This window comes from Microtus oregoni, unplaced genomic scaffold (genome assembly GCF_018167655.1).
Source record: "Microtus oregoni isolate MIOR12 unplaced genomic scaffold, Mior012 000032F_ref0000030, whole genome shotgun sequence".
In the NCBI taxonomy this organism is placed as follows: Eukaryota; Metazoa; Chordata; class Mammalia; order Rodentia; family Cricetidae; genus Microtus; species Microtus oregoni.
In genome coordinates this window covers 17,062,972-17,085,716 of record NW_024543091.1, presented here as the reverse complement: position 1 = coordinate 17,085,716, position 22,745 = coordinate 17,062,972, and the positions used below count along the sequence as shown (strand labels likewise).

Here is a 22,745-nt window from a genome sequence, read left to right as displayed (position 1 = left end):
CTAAGCCATCGGCTATTTTTCACCCTTTTTGCATTCACGTAGTAATATGGTTAACGTAAAGGCAAACAGAAATAAAGTACTGGCCCTTTCGGGCAGCAAAGTGATGTCTCTATAGAAACAGAAAGGGAGAGAGAGCGAGAGCCTTACAGGACCTCCTTCCTCCTCAAGAAGCCAGAAACTCAATGGCTGAAGACAGCCGACCCGGACAACCGCGCGTGCGCAGAGAGGAGGGACACTGGGGATTTGGGGATGACGCTGCGTCTCAGCTTCCTCCCTCAGCCTCGCCCAGCGCCGGTCCGGAGGTGGTCACTTCCGCCGGGGTGTGCGCACTGAATCCGGGTCAGCTGCTGCCGCGGGGACTGCAGCTGCGAGCGGCCGGGAAGCCCTGGGCCCCGTCTCCACCGCCGACCGAGGGCAGCGGGCTCTGCCCGCCGCCGCTTTCTGCGACCTGGCCGTCAGCCCCACGTCGCCGGCCTGGAGGGGCAAAGAGGACGAGGGGGCCGCGGCTTCCTCCGGGGTGAGCGCGGCCGGGGTGGCGGGTCGGTCAGGGACGCAGCCGGAGGGCTGCGGGAGGACCGGAGGCCAGGCGGGAGCGGCGACCGGGGACTGGCGTGTTCGCGTTCCGGGTCCTCGCACTGCCGGACCCCGCCCCGCCCCGGGTGCTGGTGCCAGCCTCGCGCCCCCTTCCTTTTCCGTCTGTGGCCAAGTGCCTGGGGCGGAACCTCCCGGTTCCTGGCTTCCCCTAGCCACGTTTGTTCCGTGTTCCTCTCCGGCGTCAGTCCGGAGCCGAACAAAGAAACTTGGGCGTGTAGTACAGCCCATAGCCTCGGGGGATGGACGCAGACAGCGTACAAACTGCATCTTATAAGTCATCAGGCTCTCTTGCTCCGTCCATAGGCTGCTATCTCGGCATAGGGTATGCATGTCAATGCCCGGTCCCTACTTGTTTTCAGACACTTAACCTCTTCATTTAAATACCGGTCAGGACGCTTTGGATTGCTATATGCACCCGATACCACTGAACAATTCTCCCTGTGTCAGCTGACGTTCAAGCAGACACTTATTTGGATCTTTATTATATTGCTTTGAAACTTCCTTTGTCCCGGGAAGTCTTTGAGGACACAGCTCTTAGGGTGTCTATCAAGGTAGTTCTAGTGTCGACCATCTGCGATTGTTTATCTTAGTATTTCATTCTTTAGCCTCACTTTTATTTTAATGAGGATCTTTTTCCTTATTCTTGAATTCCCACCTTGAATGAAACGTACTTTGTCTTATGATTTATAGGAACCCAGCAATTGTAGAATTTTTTTCCTCATTTTTTTAAAAATGTGCCTGTGTCAAATGGTGTGGGCGACTTCAGAGGGCATTGGAACCCCTTGGAACTGGTGTTATAGGCTGTTGTGAGCCGATATTGTGGGGAGGGGACTGAAATCGTGTCTTGAAGGGCAGCTAGAATGCTCAGCCACTGAGCCCGTCTTCTAGCCTTCACTTGTAGAAATTCTGTGATTTATGAATGGATGTTTCTTCAAAGTTAGGATTGAAATTATCTAGTTAAGGTACTCAAACTTTGAGGTTTTTTTTTTTTTTCTAAACGCTGTTCTCAGTTTTCTAGCTATAACTAGATACTGTTAGACTAGGAAGTGGGTTACTGTGTGTGTACATGAAGTGGGAACTAAGTTACCATAAATCAGCACTCCTTTCATTTTTAGGCACTACATCACCGTTCACACTAAGTATAACCAAATCTGGCCTTACAGACCTGTGGCGAGTTGGTAGCCATCTGGAGTCAGTGTGCTATACTGCAGACAGTTCTGGTGTAGGTCTGGGAATCAGGATGTGGTATCTATCTTTTGCCTTCCGTCTAAGATAAAGGGATAATAACATCACGTTCTGTCTCACACATTTGTTGATTGGTTGAAGCACGAACTAATCATTAGTGGCTCATGGGTGTAAAAATGGCTAGTAAAGTTGGATTACCCTTTTGGGCAGTGGCTGTTTGTTCTGCTGTAATGCTGCTAGGAGTGACGGGAACAAGGAGGTCTCTCTGGACCCGAGAGTGGCTCTGGCTGTCAGTAGTCAGGTCTTTGGTCAGGCTTACGTGCTATGAAGCAAAACAGTAGTATTACAGATAGTCCTGCCTTTCCAATACAGCCACTTTATAACACCGCAGACTGTTGGAGATCAGGGGTGTCAACACATCTCCAGTCCATTCTGTATACTGATAGTTTAGTAAATGTATTCTTATAGATGTGTGTTTGTCCTATGCTATGTTTTCACAATTCTGAGAGAAGTTAGTTTCTCTCAAACCATTCTAGTTGGTTGAGAGAGAGAGAGCCTTTTTGTGGAAGCATTTCCGTTTCATTCTTGAAAAGCCTACATGATGGTAGTAGCGGAGATGGATCAGACAGTAAAGGCACTTGCCTGGAAAGCCTGAATCCCCCTGAGTTTGACTTCTAGAACCCACATAAAAAGTCAGCTATAATCCCAGCAGTCTTATGGCAACATGGGAGGAGAAGGCAGGAGAATCTCCGTGAAACTCATGGCTGACTAGCTGGGAGCGTGCGTGATCCAAGTAGATGAGAAACCCTGTCTCAGAACAAAGTGGACAGAGAGAACCACGCCTGGAAACTGTCCTACTCTCCTGCCAAAGGCACACACATCTAACCCACCTACCCTACCTGTGTGCACCAGTGTGCGTGTGTTTGTGTGTTTTAAAAAGATGATTTCAGAAGGATGTGATCATAGATTTGGGAGCAATGATAAGCAATCTGAAGGATGTTTCTGGGGATTTTTTTGTTGATCTTCAAGGGTAGATAAGCTGTTCGTCATAAATAAAGCAGAACCTTCTGGGTCAGTACTGGCCTTCTGCCACCTATGTTTGGTTTCAGTGTGCACCTATTTCTAGCAGCAGTGCTTAAACTACATGATAGTAAAGGTACCTCGAGAACTGTCAGTCACAGCCCAGGTAGATCAAGATAGGATCCTAATACTTAATCTTGCTCATCTTCCTAAACTGCGTATGGCTTTCCCCCTCTCCATCTGTTTGGATTCACACCACCCATCCTAAGTTGTGTATGCAGGAATCCATCATCTTTGATTTTTAACCTGACTGGGGTCAAAGGCTGTTGATTTCATTACGACTGCCACAGATAACTGGCATAAAGATGTGCTGCCGAGCTATCTAGACAGACTAATTCTGTGGAAATATGTTAGTTTGACACATAAGTATATCAAAACTATTGCCCTATTCTGACATTAAGGTTCTAAAAGCAAAACTGGGAAATAAGCAGCTAACCTGTGAGTCAGAGGCATCCGGATTCCCTCCAGAGCCGCTGTGCTTATTCCAACTCCTTTCATGTTGTTTCCTGTTCCTCCAGCTGCTCGGTGATAAAGTGCTTCCAAGAACAGGGCTCGATTGTTGACTGTGTTTTTATCTACCTAGTATGCTGCCCCCAGAGTTCTTGATGGAGTGATGGAGTTAGTCTCTGTTTCTCTCTGTCCCCTTTGTTTAACTAGCCTAGATAATCGTCCCCATAACTAAGAACCCACGGCAATGTATAGAGGTGTATGAACATCACATGAGTGAGAACATTGGAGGAAAACTTGAGGAAGTAGACTGCAAGGGGGCAAGGAGTTGGGCTTTCTGGGTTTGATTGTGATGCTGAGAATTGAATTAGGGGCCCCAGATGCTGAGCAAGCAGTGTCTGAGCGACAGCCCAGCCCTGCCTTCCTGTTTTATCTTGAGATAGTCTAACTCAGAGGCCCAGGCTGGCCTTGAACATGCAGTCTTGATAGCTGAGATTACAAGCTGTGAATAAAGAACTCTTTTTGTTGTTCTGTTTTAGTAGTTGAAAAGACAGAGTCTTGCTATGTAGCCAGGTTAGTCTTGAACTCAGCAATATTCCTCTTGTAGGCCCCAGAGTACTGGGACTGCAAACCTGAGCCTCCATGAAAAGTTTTGAACGAGTTCTCTTTCAAGCGATGAAGCAGTTTAGAGCCGTTTCATAAGAGAAATGTTTCTTCTAGCAAATAACAAATAGTTTTACCAGCAGTAATTTATATTGTGTGTATTTATGTTCTCACAAAGTATTCTCATAACATTTTAAGGAAAACTTTTAACAGGAATCCTATTTATATAGTTCAGTAAGCAAAGCAAGTTTAAGGGGTTGAGCAAAGGATGCCTAGTAATGGCATGCCTTCACTGTTGGGCTTGTAATGTGCTGAGCGTTGTGCTAAGATGAAGTTATCGATTGCAACTGTCAGACTCTGCTGCTGTTGCTGAGATTTTTTTTTCTCGTTATTTGAAAAAGGCCCTACAGAAAGGTAGGACAGGACCAGGGAACTATCCTGGTTATTTACCCAGCAAGTACTTCAGTCACAAAGTTGGCAGCTTACCTTTTTTTTCCTTCTGTGCTAATAAATAGATTTACAAAATGTAAGCCCTTTGAGACCTACCCAAGTATAAGTAAGTACGTAATCTGGGAGGTGGAGACCTCTAGTTATTAGAGGAATGGATTTAATTCACTATATGAAACATAACACGTTAGGGATTTAACTTTCTTTGTAGTTTGCTTTTAGAGTATCATTTGATAATGAACGTGAATGGTTCTCATCATTTATTTAGAGAGGTAGCTTTTTGTTTGGTTTGGTTTTTTTAAGACAGGGTTTCTCTGTATGGCAGTCCTAGCTGTCCTGGAACTCACTCTGTAGACCAGGCTGACCTCGAACTCAGAGATCCACCTTCCTTTGCCTCCCAAGTGCTGGAATCAAAGGCATGCACCATCTACTATGCCCTGCAGTTTTTTTAAATCAAGTAGTGCTGAGGGTGTGGGTGTGATATATGGACTATTACTTCATTATTTTATTTATTTTTGTTCTTCCATTTACACTGTGTGACTTAAAAATGTGAAGCTAGGCATCATGGTCATGCCCTTAGTCTCAGAACTTCAGAGGTTGGAACATGAAGGTCACAAGTTTGAAGACAGCCTAACGGGCATGAACATGTTTGAAAGAGAGAGACAGAACTGTGGTTTAGTGCTGTCTGTAGTAGCTCGCTCCGTTGATTGCTCTAATGGAAATGAGTTGAATTTCAGTGATTCCTCTTGCTTCAGCCATTTGTGAGCTGCTGCTGTGGTTTTTACCACTGATTGTCGTGACTTCCTTTTTAAGATTTGTTTTTTATTTTATGTGTTTGTGTGTGCCTACATGTCTGTGTGCCATGTGCATGCAGTACCATCAGAGGTCAGAAGAGGGCATATGATACCCCCCGAAACTGGAGTCTCAGGTAGTTGTGAGCCATCTCTCCAGCTCCTCTTTGTGACTTATAGTTTACTTCAAATGTTTTTTTCCTTTTTTTCTTTTTTTTTAATTAATTTATTTATTCTGTCAGATAGGTGAGTCAATGTTCCACCTTAAGTGAGAATTCTTACACTTTCTTGCAAAACTAAAACTTTGAAGCTTAAGTTAGAATGCATAGTTGTGTATGTGAAAGCATGCTCTGTGAGAGAGGCGTGGTACAAGTGGGACGCACATCAGAAATTAGTACAAGTCATTTGCTAGACAAGCTCCTGGATAGACTCTAAGTGACTCAGGAATGAAGAGGAGGAGCTGTGAATGCTGCATAGCACTGTGCTCTGGTGAGTACGCATGTGCCTGTAAGTTACCAGTGCAGGTTCTAGAATCACTCCTGTCTAGAAGACTGAAGGCTTAGTTATGATTCTGTGCTAGGGAAGGCATTTGTTTATCTGAGCCAGCGTCACGTCTCACTGAACTAACGCTTCTGTGGCTGCTGGAGCGCTGATGTGAACTTGGGTGGGATTGTTGCACCTTTGCAGCAGATGAGGAATAAATAAAGTGGAAATTGGGCTCTTGTCCATCTTTCCCTCCCAGGACCTCGGCTGCCTGGATTGCCAGGAGCTGGAAGTTGACATTGAATCCAGGCTGAGGATGGAAGGTGTGGAGCTGAAAGAAGAATGGCAGGATGAAGATTTTCCGATGTGAGCAATACTTTTTATTAAATGGATTTGGAACAAAGCATCAGAATTACTCTATTGAAATGACAGCTCACATATGTTGGACTTGGAAGAGGTTACACATGATCATTAGATTCTAGAAAGTACAAGTTATTTTCCAACGAAACATGTGACTGGTGATCGTTCATACTTGTTTTAATCCTGTCAACTTTAGATTTCTAGCTGTGTTCAGCCAAGATCTCGGGCTGGTAGAGGAATGCGCTGTCAGAGTGGAGCGCCAGGCCTAGTGGTGTCCACTTGGAACCCCAGCACTGGGGAAATGGGGACCGGATCCCCAGGGCACACTGGCCTGTCACAGGCCAGTGAGAGATGCTGTCTCACACAGTGGACGTGCTAAGGAACATCTGAGATTATCTTTTGACCTTCTCATACACACGCATACAAACTGATTTGTAGCACTTAAGAATTGGCTTTAGTCTTTATAACGTAAGCAGTATTTTTAATGAATCTTTGAACTTCAAAAGAATTGTTTTTAATTTCTGGGTTAAAGAGCATGTTTTTGTCTTCTAGACCTTTACCAGAAGATGACAGTATTGAAGCAGATATACTAGATGTTACTGGTCCAGACAGCCAACCTGGTAAGAACTGGAGATTTTCAGTGAAGTTTGTGTTACTTTTGGACACATTTCTTTGTAGAGAGGAAAACAAGACACACTGAATTTTTATTCTGATAGGGGGAACCAAAAGGCAAATTTTTGGCAAATCCTTGAGAATTTTAAATTCATAAAAAATATTCCTTTGGTTTTAGAAATTTTTATAAAGAATAAAAGAGACTATATTAATAAAACAGTGAAGTCTGCCTCTGTGTTTAAAAGGACACTGATACATTCTTGATCTCTTGACAAAGAAGCAGTAGTAAATAATTCTTTTAAAATGAGTGAGTGCTATTCTCAAAGTCCACCTCAGGCATCTCACAATGTTTATTACTAGTTTCCTGGGTCTGGAGAGGTGGCCTAGCAGTTAACAAAAACACTTGGTGCTCCGCATAGAACCTGGGTTCAATTCCCAGCAGATGCAGCTATATTGTAGCTCACAGGCACCCATATCTCCAGTTTCAGGGGATCTGATGAACTCTTCTGGCCTCCTCAGGCACTACAGACATGTGGTACACAGACATACATGCAGGCAAAACACCCATACACATAAAATAAAAATAAATAGAATGAAAATAATGTCTTTTTAAAAAAGCAATAGCAGTGATCACAACCAAGTTTTATGAATTAATGCTTTGGAATTTTCTTTTAAAAGTTTTTCTCAAGGACGAAGTGACTAAAATGTTTCTCTTTCAACTAGGGCAACTGAGCAGTCTTCTTTTTTGTTTTCCAATTTCAGGCTCATTAGAAGTTAATGGAAATAAAGTTCGTAAGAAACTAATGGCCCCAGACATCAGCCTGACCCTGGATCCTAGTGAAGGCTCCGTGTGGTCGGATGATTTGGACGAAGGTGGGGAGGTTGACCTGGAAGGCTTAGACACCCCATCAGAGAACAGTGATGAGTTTGAGTGGGAAGGTAATTAACTGCTTTCCTGTGAGCTTTGTGTTCATATTACATAATGTTTACCTGGTGTTCTCTTTAGGAAAAGTAGGATATATCCAAATCTTAAACATGAAACCTGCTAAAATCCATTGAAGGATTTTGTATAAAATATGTTAATTTTTCTGCAGTTCCTAAGTTTGTTACTAAAGTAGAAGGTTCTGAAAATACTTGAAGTTTTCAAGACTGTAGATTATGCAAGTAGCTTTCATTTAGTTTTGTTTTGTTTTTTCTTACTTGCCCAATATTGTAAAGTTTGTTTTTCATAGTTGCTTCAAAAGTATTGCCTAATATTCCAGTATCTTCTTGTCAGTCAATCTAATAAGAAAAAAGTCCTCTAAAGAGATGTAAGGAATATACTGAAAACACTTAAGGGCTGGGCATGGTGGCACATCCGTTTAATCTCAGCACTACAGAGGCAGAAGCAGAAGAAACTCTCGAGTTCTAGGTTACCCTGGTCTACACAGCGTGTTCAGTGTCAGCCAGGACGACATAGATCCTGTCTCAAATAATGATAACAACAACAACAATAATAATAATAATGATAATGATAAATGTCTAAGGATTGGCAGGAGAGGTGCTGAGGGCTGCTGCACCTGTAAAACTGTCACCTTGAAGCAATGAGTGCTCGTCCCCAATCTGCCTTTGCCGTTCTAATTAATTGGATTGTGTTCGGAAGCATTGGTGTGTATTTTGTTTTGTGTGCATTCTAGAATTAGGCGGTAGTTGACTATAATATTTAGACAAATGTTGATAATCTTTTTGTTTCATCTTTAAAGTGAATTTTACATCAAAATTGTACTTAAGCTGTAGACACTTTATAGGTAATGAAGAATGATACTCTGTAGCTTTTGTTCTTTTGTTTTTCTTCCCTGTTTTATGGTTCAATAAGCAGCCCACTAAGAAGCAGTCTTTTTTACAGACACTGAAATAGTTCTCTGCCTGTGTGTTTTGTCTCTTCTCTCCTTAATGCTGCTGTAGTCATTGCCTGGAAGGAAATTTTCCGTTAACAGCTTTGTCTTGGAAACAACTAACATGCAGTAGGTTTCCCCTCCCCCCATCTTTTGGTAAGGACTGGCATACTAAAGTTTTAAAAATCATTCCTTCATTTTAAATCAACTAAACTGCAATCTGCAAATGTAAATTGTACGTAATCATTGGTGCTTTGGCTAGTATTAATTTATGTAAATTTTTGCATGTATTCCTCAGAAAAGTACATGACTGCTTTATAAAACTGATCAAATGGAAAATGATCACTGAGTAGTTAACCACTTTCTATCTTGTATTACAATGCTTTATAATTAATGTATGTACTAAAAACAATTGGCTGTCAGATGGTTACTTGAAGTAAGCTACATTAGTAACCCGAATGGACACTGTTGTCCTGAATGGACTCTGGAAAGGCATGCGAGGCATGTGTAGTAAGATTGTGATAGCCCTAGCTTTCCTAAGCTGGTGTAAATGATGCACTAACTTGTACTTTGTTGAATTGGGCAATGGAAAGTTCTGAAACTGATCTTGAAGCCATAAATTGGCCCTAAGTAAGAACAAATCTTTTCTTGTTATGTGAATGCTAATTTCAGGTGATGTGCAGCTGTTCTCCGGATACTGGGAGACTGAGACAGAATCACCTGAGCCCATGAGGGTGAGGCTAGCCTAGGAAGCATATCAGAACACCAAAAAGAAAACAGAAAACTCGGAATAATCTAGATAGTAAAGTGGTTAACATACAGTTTTGATTTTTATTATGTAAATGACAGTTTGTGATTGAAAAGCCTTTTATTTTAACAGATGATCTTCCCAAACCCAAAACTACTGAAGTCATTAGGAAAGACTCAATTACTGAATACACAGCTACAGAAGAGAAGGAAGATGGGCGCCGCTGGCGCATGTTCAGAATTGGAGAACAGGACCACAGGGTAGATATGAAGGCGATCGAACCCTACAAAAAAGTTATTAGCCATGGAGGTAAGGGTTAGGGAGCATCCTCTGAATCTTTAGCTCTAAACGCAGTTAGAAAATGTGCCTAGAGATAATAGCTTATTTTGAAAGAATAATGAAAATTTCTCAAATTAATAATATAAAAGGATTTTTCTGAGTATTTTTTTGTTTGTTTTTGGTTTTTCAAGACAGGGTTTCTTTTTGTACCCTTGGTGGTCCTGGAACTTGCTTTGTAGACCAGGTTGGCACCAAACTCACAAAGATCCACCTGCCTCTGCTTTCCAAGTACTGGAACTAAAGGCATGTGTACCACAACCATCTGGCCCTGTTTTAACGTTTTTTATGTGGTTGCATATTTTGCCTGTATGTATGTCTGGACACCACCATTTGTGTGTTTCATATTTCCATGAAGGCCAGAAGAGGGTATCAGATTCCCTGGAACTGGAGGTAGAAATGATTTTGAGCTGCGATTTGAAAGCTGGGAATCAAGCCTGAGTCTTCTGGAAGAGCAGCCCGTGTTTGTCACTGCAGAGCCAGCCCCAGAAATATAAAAGACTTAAAGTAAAACAATAAAAGGACAATTAAAAATTACTTATAGATTAAAGGTGGTAGCACACGCCTTTAATCCCAGCACTCGGGAGGCAGAGGCAGTCTGTGAGTTCAAGGCCAGCCTGGTCTACAAGAGCTAGTTCCAGGACAGGCCCCAAAGCTACAGAGAAACCCTTTCTCAAAATATATTTATACAGTGACTGGAGAGATGGGTAAGAGTACTGGCTGCTCTTTCAGTGAACCCAAGTTCAATTTCCAGCATCCATATGATAGCTCACAGCCAATCTGAACTCCAGTCCCATAGAACTTAATACCTTCTTGTGGCCTCCACGGGCACCATACAAATAACTTTTTAAAATTATTTTTATATGTTTACTGTAAGTTTAAAAAGTATAGTAGTTGAACCCTATATGTTTACTTCTCAAAAAGACTTAATTTCTCGAACTCTTTGTTCGAGCTTATATGTCTCTCAGTATACATAAACATGTACATAGATGCACACATAGGTATGACCTGTGCTCATATAGAACATTTCACTTTGTCCCGGAAGCTGTCCATCCATCCCTTTCCAGTGAGTCCATCCTCTCTAGAAGCCACTGTTCATCCTGTCCCACAGTCAGCCTTCCATGTGACTAGTCTCACATGGTGTACACTACTTGCCCTCAGCATGGTTTTGAGCTTCATCCACGTGTTTCTAGTTTAACCTCTATCGCTGGATATTTGATTGCCCAGATAATCTGGATCCACTGCAGCGCTGCTAGGTGTAAGTTGTTTACAGTTTGGTATGTGACGAGGGTGCTGCAGTGTGGGCACAAGCCGTCCCGAAGTTTGGCTACAACCTTTTGTTCACTTTGTGCACAGCTCATTTCACATGTTGAGTGGGGCACCCACTTTTCTTGTTTATGAGACGCACGGAAATAGTTCATTCCCTTAGAAGATTGGCAAGTGGGCCAGAAAGCTAGGAAACTGCAGTTGTCAGTCTGTTGGTCCAGCTGTAGGAATTCTCCCAGGTGTGGGGCAAATAGTTTCAGAATCTTCATTATCGGCATGCAGTTCATTCTGGATAAAACCTGTTGCATAGCCTCAAGTGCCAACACTGGCCAAATGGGCTTTTCTTTCTCATACGAAATTGTTCCCACTGAATTTACTTTGCTAGATGTGTCCCTTGCTCATCTTTACGGTCTGCATTCATCTGGAAGCTCTGCACTCTCTCTCTCTCTCACACACACACACACACATAATTAAAAATGAAAATCCTTCAGAGTGAAATTGTGCTAAAGATTTTACCCTTTTTTTTTTTTACTTCTCAGGCTATTACGGGGATGGTTTAAATGCCATTGTTGTGTTTGCTGTCTGTTTTATGCCTGAAAGTGGTCAGCCTAACTATAGATATCTGATGGACAATCTCTTTAAGTAAGTATGTCTTAGTAAGATGTTTGAACAGCATTTGGAGCTAATTAGACTCAGTTTATGCTAGTGAACTAAGCTTTGTAAAAGTTAGAAAGAAGCACTGTTGGTACAGGACAGTAATCCCAGCTATTCAGGAAGTTGAGGGAGAAGGATCACAAGTTGATGGCCCATCTGAATTATATACAAATTGAGGTTAGGGCCAACTTGGGCAACTTAATGAGACCTTGCCTCAAAATGTCAAAAAGAACTAGGGATACATCTCAGTGACAGCTCCGGCCTGGCATGTGTAAACCCCACCCAGTAGGTGACAATAGTAACAAAATATAGAAGTTACCCTGTTTCTGAGTTCCCAAGTCCTTTGGCATTACATGAAACTGTATTTTCCAATTCAATAGAAAAAAACATGCCTCTTAAAATTAGAATAAATTATCTACCAACTTCATTATTTGGAAACACGTTGTTTAAAGAGGTAACTAACTGGACCATCTCAAAATTATGTGACTAAATTACATCTGTCCTTGGGATTCGGCATGATGAGCTGACAAGGTTCTTTTCATTTCCACAGTCCCTCTTTTTCTCAGCTTAGTGTCAGTTTTTATTTTCTACTGCAAAGTTCCAGAGCATACACAGAGAAAAGCAGTGTGTGTCGTGCCCTGATCCCACCTTTCCCCTGACCGCACACAGTGCCATCCATTCTGTGGGTTTGGTGTGACTTTGAACAGTCATATCAGCTGCTACAGGTGTTTGCTCTCATTATGGAGGGAAAGAGGGGAATTGTGTTATTTGGAGGGCCTAGTTCAGTCCTGACTAGTGACATCTAAGACGTGCACTTAATTTGTTTTTATAGGTATGTTATTGGCACTTTAGAGCTTTTGGTAGCAGAAAACTACATGATCATCTACTTAAACGGTGCAACAACTCGAAGGAAAATGCCCAGTCTGGGCTGGCTCCGGAGATGCTACCAGCAGATTGATCGACGGTACTGTAGATTTAGCTGACAGATTTTTACAGTGGTTTTATTAAAGTATACTCTTTGTTGCTGTTTAAAGATACCATATCATTTTCTTCCGTTGTACTTATCAATTTCTTAATGTTTTTATTTTCTAAAAATGGCATTGTGCAGTGTCATGGAGAATAACTTAAGTCTGTGCTTTATTAAGTAAGAGTGGCTTTAATTATGCAAAACACACACGATTGCTCTGCATTCTTATGTCGTGTGGAACACATTCTCACTCATCGTGGGAAAGGAGAATGTTCCTGAACTGCACAGTTCTGTGTGGAGGTCAGGGGTCAGCCTAAGGTGATTCCTCAGGCACTATTCACTTTGTTTCTTAGACAGTTCTGACGAGGACCTGGAGCTCACTGACTGGGCTTAGCCTGGAGTGTCCCAGCACTGAGAGAGATTACATGCCTGCCATGATCTTATGTTTTTTATCTGGCTTCTGGGGTGTGGCACCCAGGTCCCCATGCTTACAAAGCAGGCACTTTACCTACTGGGCTCTCTCCCCAGCTCTTAGGTTTCATCAAGATACTAGCCCAGCTGTAGTTTTTCAGAACAAACATTAGAAGTGTGTTCTCTTGAGAGTCATTTGTCCATGCCAGTGGGGCAACTTTACTCTTGCTAGAGAGAGGTTTGATTTTTGCCTTAGCTGACTCAACTGACTTACTGAGGCCTGTTAATAGGTTTACTTTCATTAGCAAACATGTTAGTTATCCTTTGTGATTTTTTAAAAGTCATATACATGTGCCTAAAAAGGAGACTTTCCTTATTATTGGAGATTTGTAAATCTCTAGAACATGATTGGGTCTGACTCCTTTGCCCTGTCCTTTGGTTGTCTCTGTCCTATCCTCCTTACAAGTTGGTGCTTTTCATGGTGTTAGAAGCAAATGCCAGTTCATTCCCAGACTCAAACAGGCCAATGGTTTGCTTTTATGTTTGGTGTGAACTCTTTTCCTGCTGGACAGCTCTGGATACCACTTTATGTGCTAAGAGAAAACAACAGAAGAGGACATGAATTTATCCAAATGAAAGAAAGTTTATTTCACAGCATAGGAGAGATATTTAGAATTCATAAATGCATTTTCTTGTCATTAGAAATGTTATACCTAAATGACAAATTTTGGTGACTTCTTTTTTAGTTATTTAGTACAAACTTGCACATATTTGTTTATGCTTAACTTTTTGTGTTATAATTTATAGAAATTTCTATAATTTTTTTCTTTTTATCTCCAGATTACGGAAAAACCTGAAGTCTCTAATCATTGTTCACCCTTCATGGTTTATCCGAACCCTTCTGGCTGTTACAAGACCATTTATCAGGTAATTTTCGAAGACCCTTCAAAAAAAAGTTCCTTGTATTGAAATGTCAGTTTTATGTGTCAGAAATATTGAGATAATTGGTTGTGTTTTCTTCCCTAGTTCAAAATTCAGTCAGAAAATTAGATACGTCTTTAATTTGGCAGAGCTCGCGGAGCTTGTTCCCATGGAGTATGTCGGCATACCAGAATGCATCAGACAGTACGTACCTGCCCTCTTCCATCTATTTTTGTCTCTGTGCAGGAGGAGGGAGTTCCTTCTACTCTGTATTCTAGGACACCTCCCCGATACATCAACATTTTTACATTACCAGAGGTGATGGCTGGTCATGAATCCTTTGTGTATGAAATGCTGTTTATAATCTGAGAGTTTCCTGAAGTACCAGGCCTAAAGAGTAACTTCTCAACTTGACATAACGGCTTTTCCAGATGGAATGAATTTATCATGTTATTGAAACAGTCATATTGCTAAAGAAATGAATTGTTGCTTAAATTAAGTTGGTCTTAATATTTTCCGGAGACTAGCATTTTCTGTCTCACAGTTGACCTCCAGCTGCCTTCTAAGGGACTTGGTGAGACTGTCAGCATAAACACTTGGCACCCCAGTGCCGTGGTCCAGGAAGGGGTTCTGTCTCTGTTGGTCTCAGAGTTTTAGGCTTACGTGTATCCAAACCAGAGTTTATTGAGTCAGTTTTTATCTTCTACGTCATGTGTTAAATATTAGCATTTTGTAGTTGTGCCTGCAAACTTACACTTTTAGTCTTTTTTTGTTTTCTTAAATCTCATAATGTACATTTACTGAAATAACTCTTCCCTACCAAGGTATGAAGAAGAAAAGTTTAAAAAGAGACAAAAAAGGTACATGCACACCTTGACTGGGTTGCATATAGACTAGTCCATTTGCATCGCGCAGACTAACCCTGCTGCTGGTTGGTTAGCTCGCAAACAGAGAGAATAGCACTTGTAAATATAAATGTTGCCCGGAGCCCAGTACAGTGCAATCCCCAAGCTGCTCTTTTCAAATATGAGCATACTTAATGCTTGTTAGGAATCACAGCCCTTCTTGTGCTGGTTGGAATACAGTGCTGAACCAGGGAAATGCCTGGGGTGCTATTTAAAATCCAGGCCTTTGACGACTTTCCCACTGTGCTTTTGAAATAGTTACACAGACATTTTCCAGCCACAGCTTATTCCCTCAGGGTCAATGGTTATATTTACAATGCGTATACTCTTTGGCTAACCAACATTGGTTTTCTTTATATGCTTAAATTAAATAGCCTGCTAACCAGTCAAACTTTACATGCGATGAAATACCTAAATTCAGTGTACCATTTAACAGTTAAACTCTGATTTCCACTTTAATTTTGAACACTTGCTTTGAGTGTAACAACCTTTCATTTGTTAATGTTTTAGCGGAAAGATGAAAGGTAGAGTGTAAAATAGTTTACCACTTTACATAGTAGTGTAGAAAAGTGAAGGCCTTGGGTTCAATTTATTAGTTTTGTGGGGTTTGTTTTGCTTTGTTTTAGAGATGGTCTTACTCTCTAGCCCAGGCTGACCTCTCTCTCACACAGTCTTCTGCCTTGGTCTCTGAATGTGAGGTTGTGGCTCTCTACCACCATACCACTGTTAACCCACTGTTAATAGATTTTGTTTGTTTGTTTTTTTTTTAAAGTTAACATTAGCAAAATATCACTTACTATGATCTTAGGAATTAAGATCAGAGATTTATATGTATTAATTTACTCATCTGTGGAACCAGTTAGAACCTTTGCTGGTATAATCTTAATTTTGAGTACTTTGATTTTTTTGGAAACAATTCAACTAACCATGTAAAAGAATCGTAATGACATTTCTGTACATCACTGTTCCAATTAACCAAGACTCGCTAAGTGATGTTAACAGTGGCTTGGGTAGTGAGCTCTGCTTTCCTCTCTAGACAGTGCTGTGTATACACCACAGGAGTGGCTGAAACTCAAAAATAGCATCCATAATTGTAAAGTAGCTTGAAGCCACCTACCTTCTAGACTTTAAAATGATTTGCTGGGAATTGGAGGCTGGCAAACACCTTTAATCCTAGCACTCAGGAAGCAGAGGCAGGCGGATCTCTGTGAGTTGAAGCCAGCCTGGTCTACAGAGTAAGTTCCAGGACAACCATGATGACAGAGTCCGAGAGAGACCCTGTTTCAAAATAAGAGTTGCTTCTGTTGAGGAAGTATACTGATAATTCCCTTTTTAAAAAGGTTTTAGTATTTGATCAACTGTCAAAAATAATCAGGCATCACATAAAAAGTGAAACTCAAACGTTTTATTTTCATTGTTTGAAACCTGTCACAGTTATTTCATCTCGAATGTTCCTCCCTGTGGTCCCTTCCACTTTCTCATCTTTCCTTAATCTATGTTCACTCTGCTAATATATGTATGTTTGTGTGTGTATATGTACATACGTAAATTTTTCTCAGCTTTTCCCCCCTTTTGCTTCTGTTCAATCCTCAATAGGGCAGTTACACATATCTTTCAGCATTTAATTCTTACAAAACTTTCTTTAGCATTGAAAGGTGAGTTTGAGAAACAATTTTTTTCAATTAGCTTTAAATATAGAAATATGTTTAAAAACAAACTTTGGGTTGTAGGTGTGGCGAGCATCTGTTAGGTAGAATCCCAGAGATGAGGATGTTCCCAGTGTTTGGTAAGAACTAAGGATTGAAGTCCTTTTAAGTGTTTCTTTCTGCAATGTGGAGTCTGTAGTCAGACAGGTTGTCTTGTTTTAGCAATGCCTACAATTACTTGTTAACAATAGTTCATATTGAACAGATTGGCTGTATATTGCAGGCCTTAACAGGAGTAGATATCTAATCTTTGTTGCCAACATACTGTATTTTCACAACAGACCAGAGCTTTTTACTTATCCAGGTGATAGTAGGGATGGGAAAAGGTGTGAAAAGTACCTTCCCGCTTTGAACCAACGTGACTTAAGCATCTCCAATCAGCTGTTCAAACTGTTGCAGAGGGTTAATGCTATTGTCGTGTTATCTTTTCATCTCCATGTACCTAAGTTTTGGTAGAACCTCTGGCCAAGCCAACATTAATCCAGTGAGATTTTGTAACTCATGTAGATATTTCTGAATATTGAGTCCATATGGCTTATTGTCAAAATAAATAGAAGGTATTGGTACACAGTCTACCTGTGAATTTCAGAAAATAGTTAACCATTCTATAAAACACAGTTGGTTTCTGGATTTTAAATTGTTAATTGGTCAGTTGGTGACTTTAGTGATACATTTAAATTTCAGTTAGCAGTCATTTTTGAGAGAGTTCCTTCTTCTCAACAGTCTCACCCACTGAACTTCCTGCTGTAGGGGAATTACAAGCCATGGGCTCTTAGGATGTTTATGGCTGTGAACATAAAGTATCCTATAGCCCTATCCTTGTCAGTGTACTGTTTCTTTGGGGAAATATTTTGTGCTTGTTTTTCCTTCTACTGTATCTGCTTTGTTTGCAAGGCTTTGTTTATTTAACAGAATAATCTGTGCAAAATGTAGTTGTTTTTCAGAAGGAAATCATCTGATTGCCAGTGTCTTGGTTATTTTTAATTACCTGTGTTTCTTATTGAACAGAGTTGATCAAGAGCTTAATGGAAAACAAGAACCAGCAAACAGTGAGCAGTAGGTTCAGCGTCCTGTCCAGATGAGACAAAGAGCGCCAGGGAAGCTCGTAGTGCATTCATGGCTCGAGTTTTTATGTAATCTGTTACAAAATTACTTGACTCCTTTCCAAGTGGACTCTTGTATAAGGGACTGTTCACTGCTGTAATGGTTTGCAATTCTTGAATTTAGCTCTTTCATGACTAATTATATTGTAATCGTTTTATATTGCTGAATAGCAGAGAACTACACTTTATATAAAGCAATTTTTGCATTTGTTTATTTGAATGATGCATCTTCAGTAAAATATTTATATACATAAATGACAAAGGAAAGAAATAATATATATTTTTTATGTTGGGGGCAATATTTTTTAGTGTGTATCTATCGTGGAAGAATACACACAATTTTAAATGTAAAGGCATGTAAAACTTGTTTTTGTACATGGTTGGATACATTTCCTGGGTAACTTAGGCTGATTTGTCCTAAAGCAGGGACAGTTAAACTGATGCGGAGTGCCTGGGGTCATGCACATGATCTAGTCAGTAGTAGCAGCCCGAGCTTTTCCTCACCTGAAAGCACATTGCTTCTTAATGTGGTGGAAGTATAGGCAGGTGAACAGCTCACTTTCCTCTCAAAATACGTGTTAGAACCAGAGATTTTGAGAAGCTAGTATTTAGGGTGTGTATATATGTATATAAGGGACATTTATTTTACCCAAAGTCAGAGCTGTTTTAAAAAGAGAAAAAGAAAGAAAGGAAAGGAAAGGAAAGGAAGAAAAGAAAGAAATGAAGCTCTTAAGATGTGTTCACTAATGTGAAGTGAGTTGTGTCCATGTGTGTGATGCTGTGAGGTATGCAGACTGTGGTCAGTGTTCACGGTCAGCTGCATCTGTAGAGCAGATGGGCTACTATTGACGTGCCTAGAGTACTTCTTTGTCAGTTATTTGACCACAGTACTATCTGACCTGAGTAGATAGGTCTTCCTGTAGCTGTTGGGTGGCATGACAGTGCTAGACATGAGTCCGTTCTCTAAGTGTTGGAGCACCACTGGTATGCACTCAGGATGACACTTTTTTGTACGTAAGTCTTTATTTCATGTGGTTAAGTACCTTGACTGAACATTGAAATAAATTTTATTTGTGCCTCCAAGCAGGGTTTAATTATCTACAAAATAATTCTCAAACAGCAACTTGGTCTAGTCTTGTGTCATGAACTTGTCTGGCATGTACATATTTAGTTGATGTATCGGCTTCACACCACCCAGTCTTTCCTGTCAGCTGTTTACAAGAGTGACCTAGCACAGCAAAATCAAATCAGGTATGAACTAAACTTAGAAGATTATTCCCTCCTGTACTGAACACGGGACCTTTCCTGGTGTCAGTTTTTAGTGTTAAGCTTCTATTGCAAAAGGGAATTTTTCTTTACTTCTTTGTCCTTTGCAGGCATAAATTTGACCTGCTAGTTAAAACAATCACAGCCAAGCTGGAGGACTCTGGGTAAAATATTGCTCCACAACCTCTCAGCTTGGATCCAGCTCTCCAGGCAAGGCCTTTGCTAGCTAGTGTCATTGTAGTATACTGAGCCAGAATCATTTGACTCGTGTTGGTGAAGGGAACTTTAGAAGAGCTGTATAAAGCCTGGCATGATGGCATCCATCTTTAATCCCAGCACTTGGGAGGTAAAGGCAGACAGAGCTCTATGAGTTTAAGGCCTGGGCTATATAGTTCTGTAGAGATCATTCTGTACTTAACCCCGAGAATCATGAGTAGCTTGTAGAAGGCCTCATCCGCCTCTCTCCTCCCAAATAGGCTGAGCTTTGTCACTGGTTTTCTTCCACATAAAGTACTTGGATCTTCAGTTTCAAAATACAGACAGTAGCTTCAGCTTTTTATTTTGTTTACTTTTTTCAGAAGTGATTTTTTTCCCTCAATTTTTAAAGAATAGAAGTAGCCTATATTCAGTTTAGAGCATTAAAGTTCAAGAGGGACTGGAGAGCTGGCTCAGTGATTGTAAGAGCACTTCCAAGTTTGTTGCCAGCACTCACAGCAGGCAGTTCATGCCCACCTGCAACTCCAGCTCCAGGGGATTTGACGCCCTCTCTGGCTTCTGGGCACCTGCATACCATAGTGCCATCCAGAGTGCCACACACATACACAAAGCTAAATCTTTTTTAAATGAATAAAATTCAGGATGGACATCCAAGTATCATGGCATATGCCTTGAATCCCAGTACTCGGGAGTCTGAGAGAGGAGATTCTGTAAGTTTGAGGCCCATCTAGCAAACCTCGACTCAAGGAGAAAAGGGAACACTGCTAACAACTTGAATTACGGGGAAAACCTGCTTTAACCTACACTTGAATGTGGTATAGGGCTGCTGCCACAATAAATGTCAACCTGCCTGTGAGTCTGGGTTGATGACTAGTAGGCTAGAGGAAAAGCCATATTCAGTTGATTTTTAACTGGTAATGGTATAACATCTTCCTGCATCATTGTATTTAATTCCCATTACTAATTGGGTTGAAAATGCATAGAATAATCCTTTGAGTTTGCTGAGGTCATGGATAAACTTGATAAGTTTATGTTTTATTACCATCTTTGTTACACTTTGGCTCTCACTACTCCTTTGTATCAAAAGTTTTTCTTAGAAAATAATGTGATTCTGTGTTCAGCTTGTGTTCCTGAAAAAGCACCAAGGAAAGCGTGATGTCTCTGAAGCCTTTAACTCAAGGACGCAAGTGGTGCCAGGGAGTGTGGTGCTAAGCTGAGTTAGAAGATAAACTGAGAAAAAGGCCATTATAAAGACTTGGGTGTTACCTATATGCCACCAAAAGCATCCCTCTTAAGGCAAGTACTCTGTGTGGCAGCAGGTGGTTCTACTTCCTGCATCCACAGGGAAAGTAGAGGTCACATAAGGTATGGCCTGAGAAGGAGACTGCCAGTGACCCTCGTAATGACAATCTTGTTCTCTGTTCTTTTGTCTTTAGATAGAAATGGGTCTGAACAGTGACATAGTGTCAAAGTTGAGACGCTTACTGCCTTTTGCAGTTAGCAAACATTAATACAGGCTTCTGTGCCAAGTGTCACAACTTAGTGTCACACGCTCCCTGACAGTATTCTTCCAGAGGACTTACGTCACATCCCTGCGGCCATGCATGAGAGCGCTCAGCGGTGAATGGCTCCGCTGGGAATTAGCACTAGGATTCTTGTAGTAGAGCAGGCCAGTTTCTTGATGGAATTGGTAGATCTGCATGAAGATGACAGTAGCTTTGGCCTTCTTTTTCCTGTGTTACACGTGGAAAATTGTTGGCAGGTGGTGATGGCACACGCTTTTAATGTCAGCACTCCAGAAGGCAGAGGCAGAAGGATCTCTGTGAGTTTGAGGCCAGCCTGGTCCTCCGAGCAAGTTTCGGGACATCCAGGGCCACACAGAAAAACCCTGTCTCAAAACAAACAAACAAAAAGGTGTGGGGGGGGGTAGGGGGGTAGAAAATTGTTAACAGTGTTGGATCAGATATGCAGAGACAGTTGACTCCAGAGGTGGCCAGCCCATTCTGCTCTGGTTTATCATGTGTCTGACTCCACTCTCCCTGCCCCTATTTTATTTAGATAGTTCAGAAATGGATCTATCACATCTCAGAGGGCTGAAATATACTTCCAAGCTAACCCTGTACTAGTGAGTTTATCTTGTCCTAGGGGATGGGATTGTGGAGTGGGAGTTAAGACCATCAAGAACTGGGGCAGCAGCAGGAGATGAGACACTCTCTGCCCAGTGTTCTGAGTACAAAATGACCTGTTGGAGGAGCCCTTCACTTTCAGCTCCCCTTCTGAGATTCTGAATGAGTTCTGAATCAGGTCAGCAGAAGCCTAAACAATAGAGCTTTAAAGTTCTGAACAATAACTGAAACAAAACAGTGTATGGAAGGGTAAGAGGTGCCTGCAATTTGGATGTTTTATTGTAATTACATGTAATATGTAACTCCTGTGGAACCAAATTTAAAGTGATATGGGATATACACATACAACACTTGAAATCAACTACTAGATACAAACCACAAGTTTTCAGGCCAAGTATGATGGCATGTGCCTGTGATTCCAGAACTCTGGAAGCTGAGGCAGGCTTGGGGGTTACTTAGCAAGTACCAGGACACCTGCCCTGGGGGTGGGGTGGGGTGGAGCAACACTTAGTGCATTCAAATTAGTAAACAATGACAGTAGGCTTTGCTTCAGATAGCTGTCTGCTTCCTACAATAGTTTAAATTTTGGAATTTGAAGTTTTTATGTATTTGTATATCCAGTTTATCAAAACAAGAATTTGATAGCTGTCAGCTACTCCATTGCACCTTCCTTTACAGACTTCCAAAGGTAATGCCCTCCTAAGAGTTGCCTCATTGTTTTCTTAGAGAAACCGAACTAGTGAACATTGATGTTCAGGGCTGCTGGCTTGCACAGCCTTGGTGCTGGTCACAGAAGTACAATTCAGAGTTCACCAGATACTACTGCACTTTGATTCATATCAAAAGTATTTTCATTACAAGCTCACATGCTCTCATTTAGACAAAATTAACTTTCTGTGACCTTCTTTGCTATTCTTAACTTGTGTTTACTGGTCTGGTACTGTCATTTCAGTGAGAGTCCAGTCTGTTTGCGGACACAGGTTGCGATGCCAGTTAGTGAGCAGCCCCTCAGCAGCAAAATGTGCTCTTCTGTTGGCTTGTTATGAATACAGTGGTGTGTCCTGTTTGTTGCACATATTACTACATTGATGCATTTTAATAAATTAGTTGGAATATACATTTGTGCCTGTTTTCATCTTTTAATTACGTTAACTTTTTACACTGAATTATCTGGTCTTTCAAAGAGCAGGCCTTTACAACCTGCAGTGTGGGCGTTTCTGATTCTTTTGACTGATGGGTTCAGCCTACTTAAAATTTTATTATTTTTTAAACTTTAATCAGACTTGTATTTCATAGTTTAGAATTATTTTATTCTGGGGTGGGAGGATGTGACTTTAAAAAGCTAAAAACACTTGAGAGACAGAGGCAGGCGGATCTGTGGGTTCGAGGCTAGCCTGGTCTACAAAGTGGATTTCAGGACAGCCAGGGCTATTAACGGAGAAACCCTGTCTCGAAAACCAAACAAAAAGGCTAACAGGGAAAACACAGCCGGGCACAAAGGAGTACCTGTTTCATTCTCAAACCTCGGGTTTTTGCACTGACCCCAAAGACACAATGCAGGTGCTCAGTGGCCGTCTGCTGTGCACATACTTGCTGTTTAAGCAGAAAGCCAAGCACCAGAGGTAATACCAAAAGAAATCTGAG

The 22,745-nt window shown here is 41.3% G+C and overlaps 1 protein-coding gene across 2 annotated transcripts; it reads left to right on the top strand.

Annotated features, from left to right (window-relative positions):
* The first annotated feature begins 311 nt into the window (after positions 1-311).
* On the top strand, positions 312-22,218 carry Bnip2 (BCL2 interacting protein 2). Of its 2 annotated transcripts, XM_041679532.1 has the most exons (11): positions 312-517; positions 5,890-5,996; positions 6,543-6,610; positions 7,365-7,541; positions 9,357-9,533; positions 11,366-11,468; positions 12,313-12,444; positions 13,699-13,785; positions 13,885-13,983; positions 14,604-14,639; positions 17,399-22,218. In XM_041679532.1, the coding sequence occupies exons 2-11, from the start codon at positions 5,947-5,949 to the stop codon at positions 17,448-17,450; spliced, it is 981 nt and encodes a 326-aa protein (XP_041535466.1). In that variant the 5' UTR covers positions 312-517; positions 5,890-5,946; the 3' UTR covers positions 17,451-22,218. The 2 variants fall into 2 exon arrangements, with proteins under 2 accessions (XP_041535466.1, XP_041535467.1); XM_041679533.1 differs by lacking the exon at positions 14,604-14,639.
* The last annotated feature ends 527 nt before the right edge of the window (positions 22,219-22,745 follow it).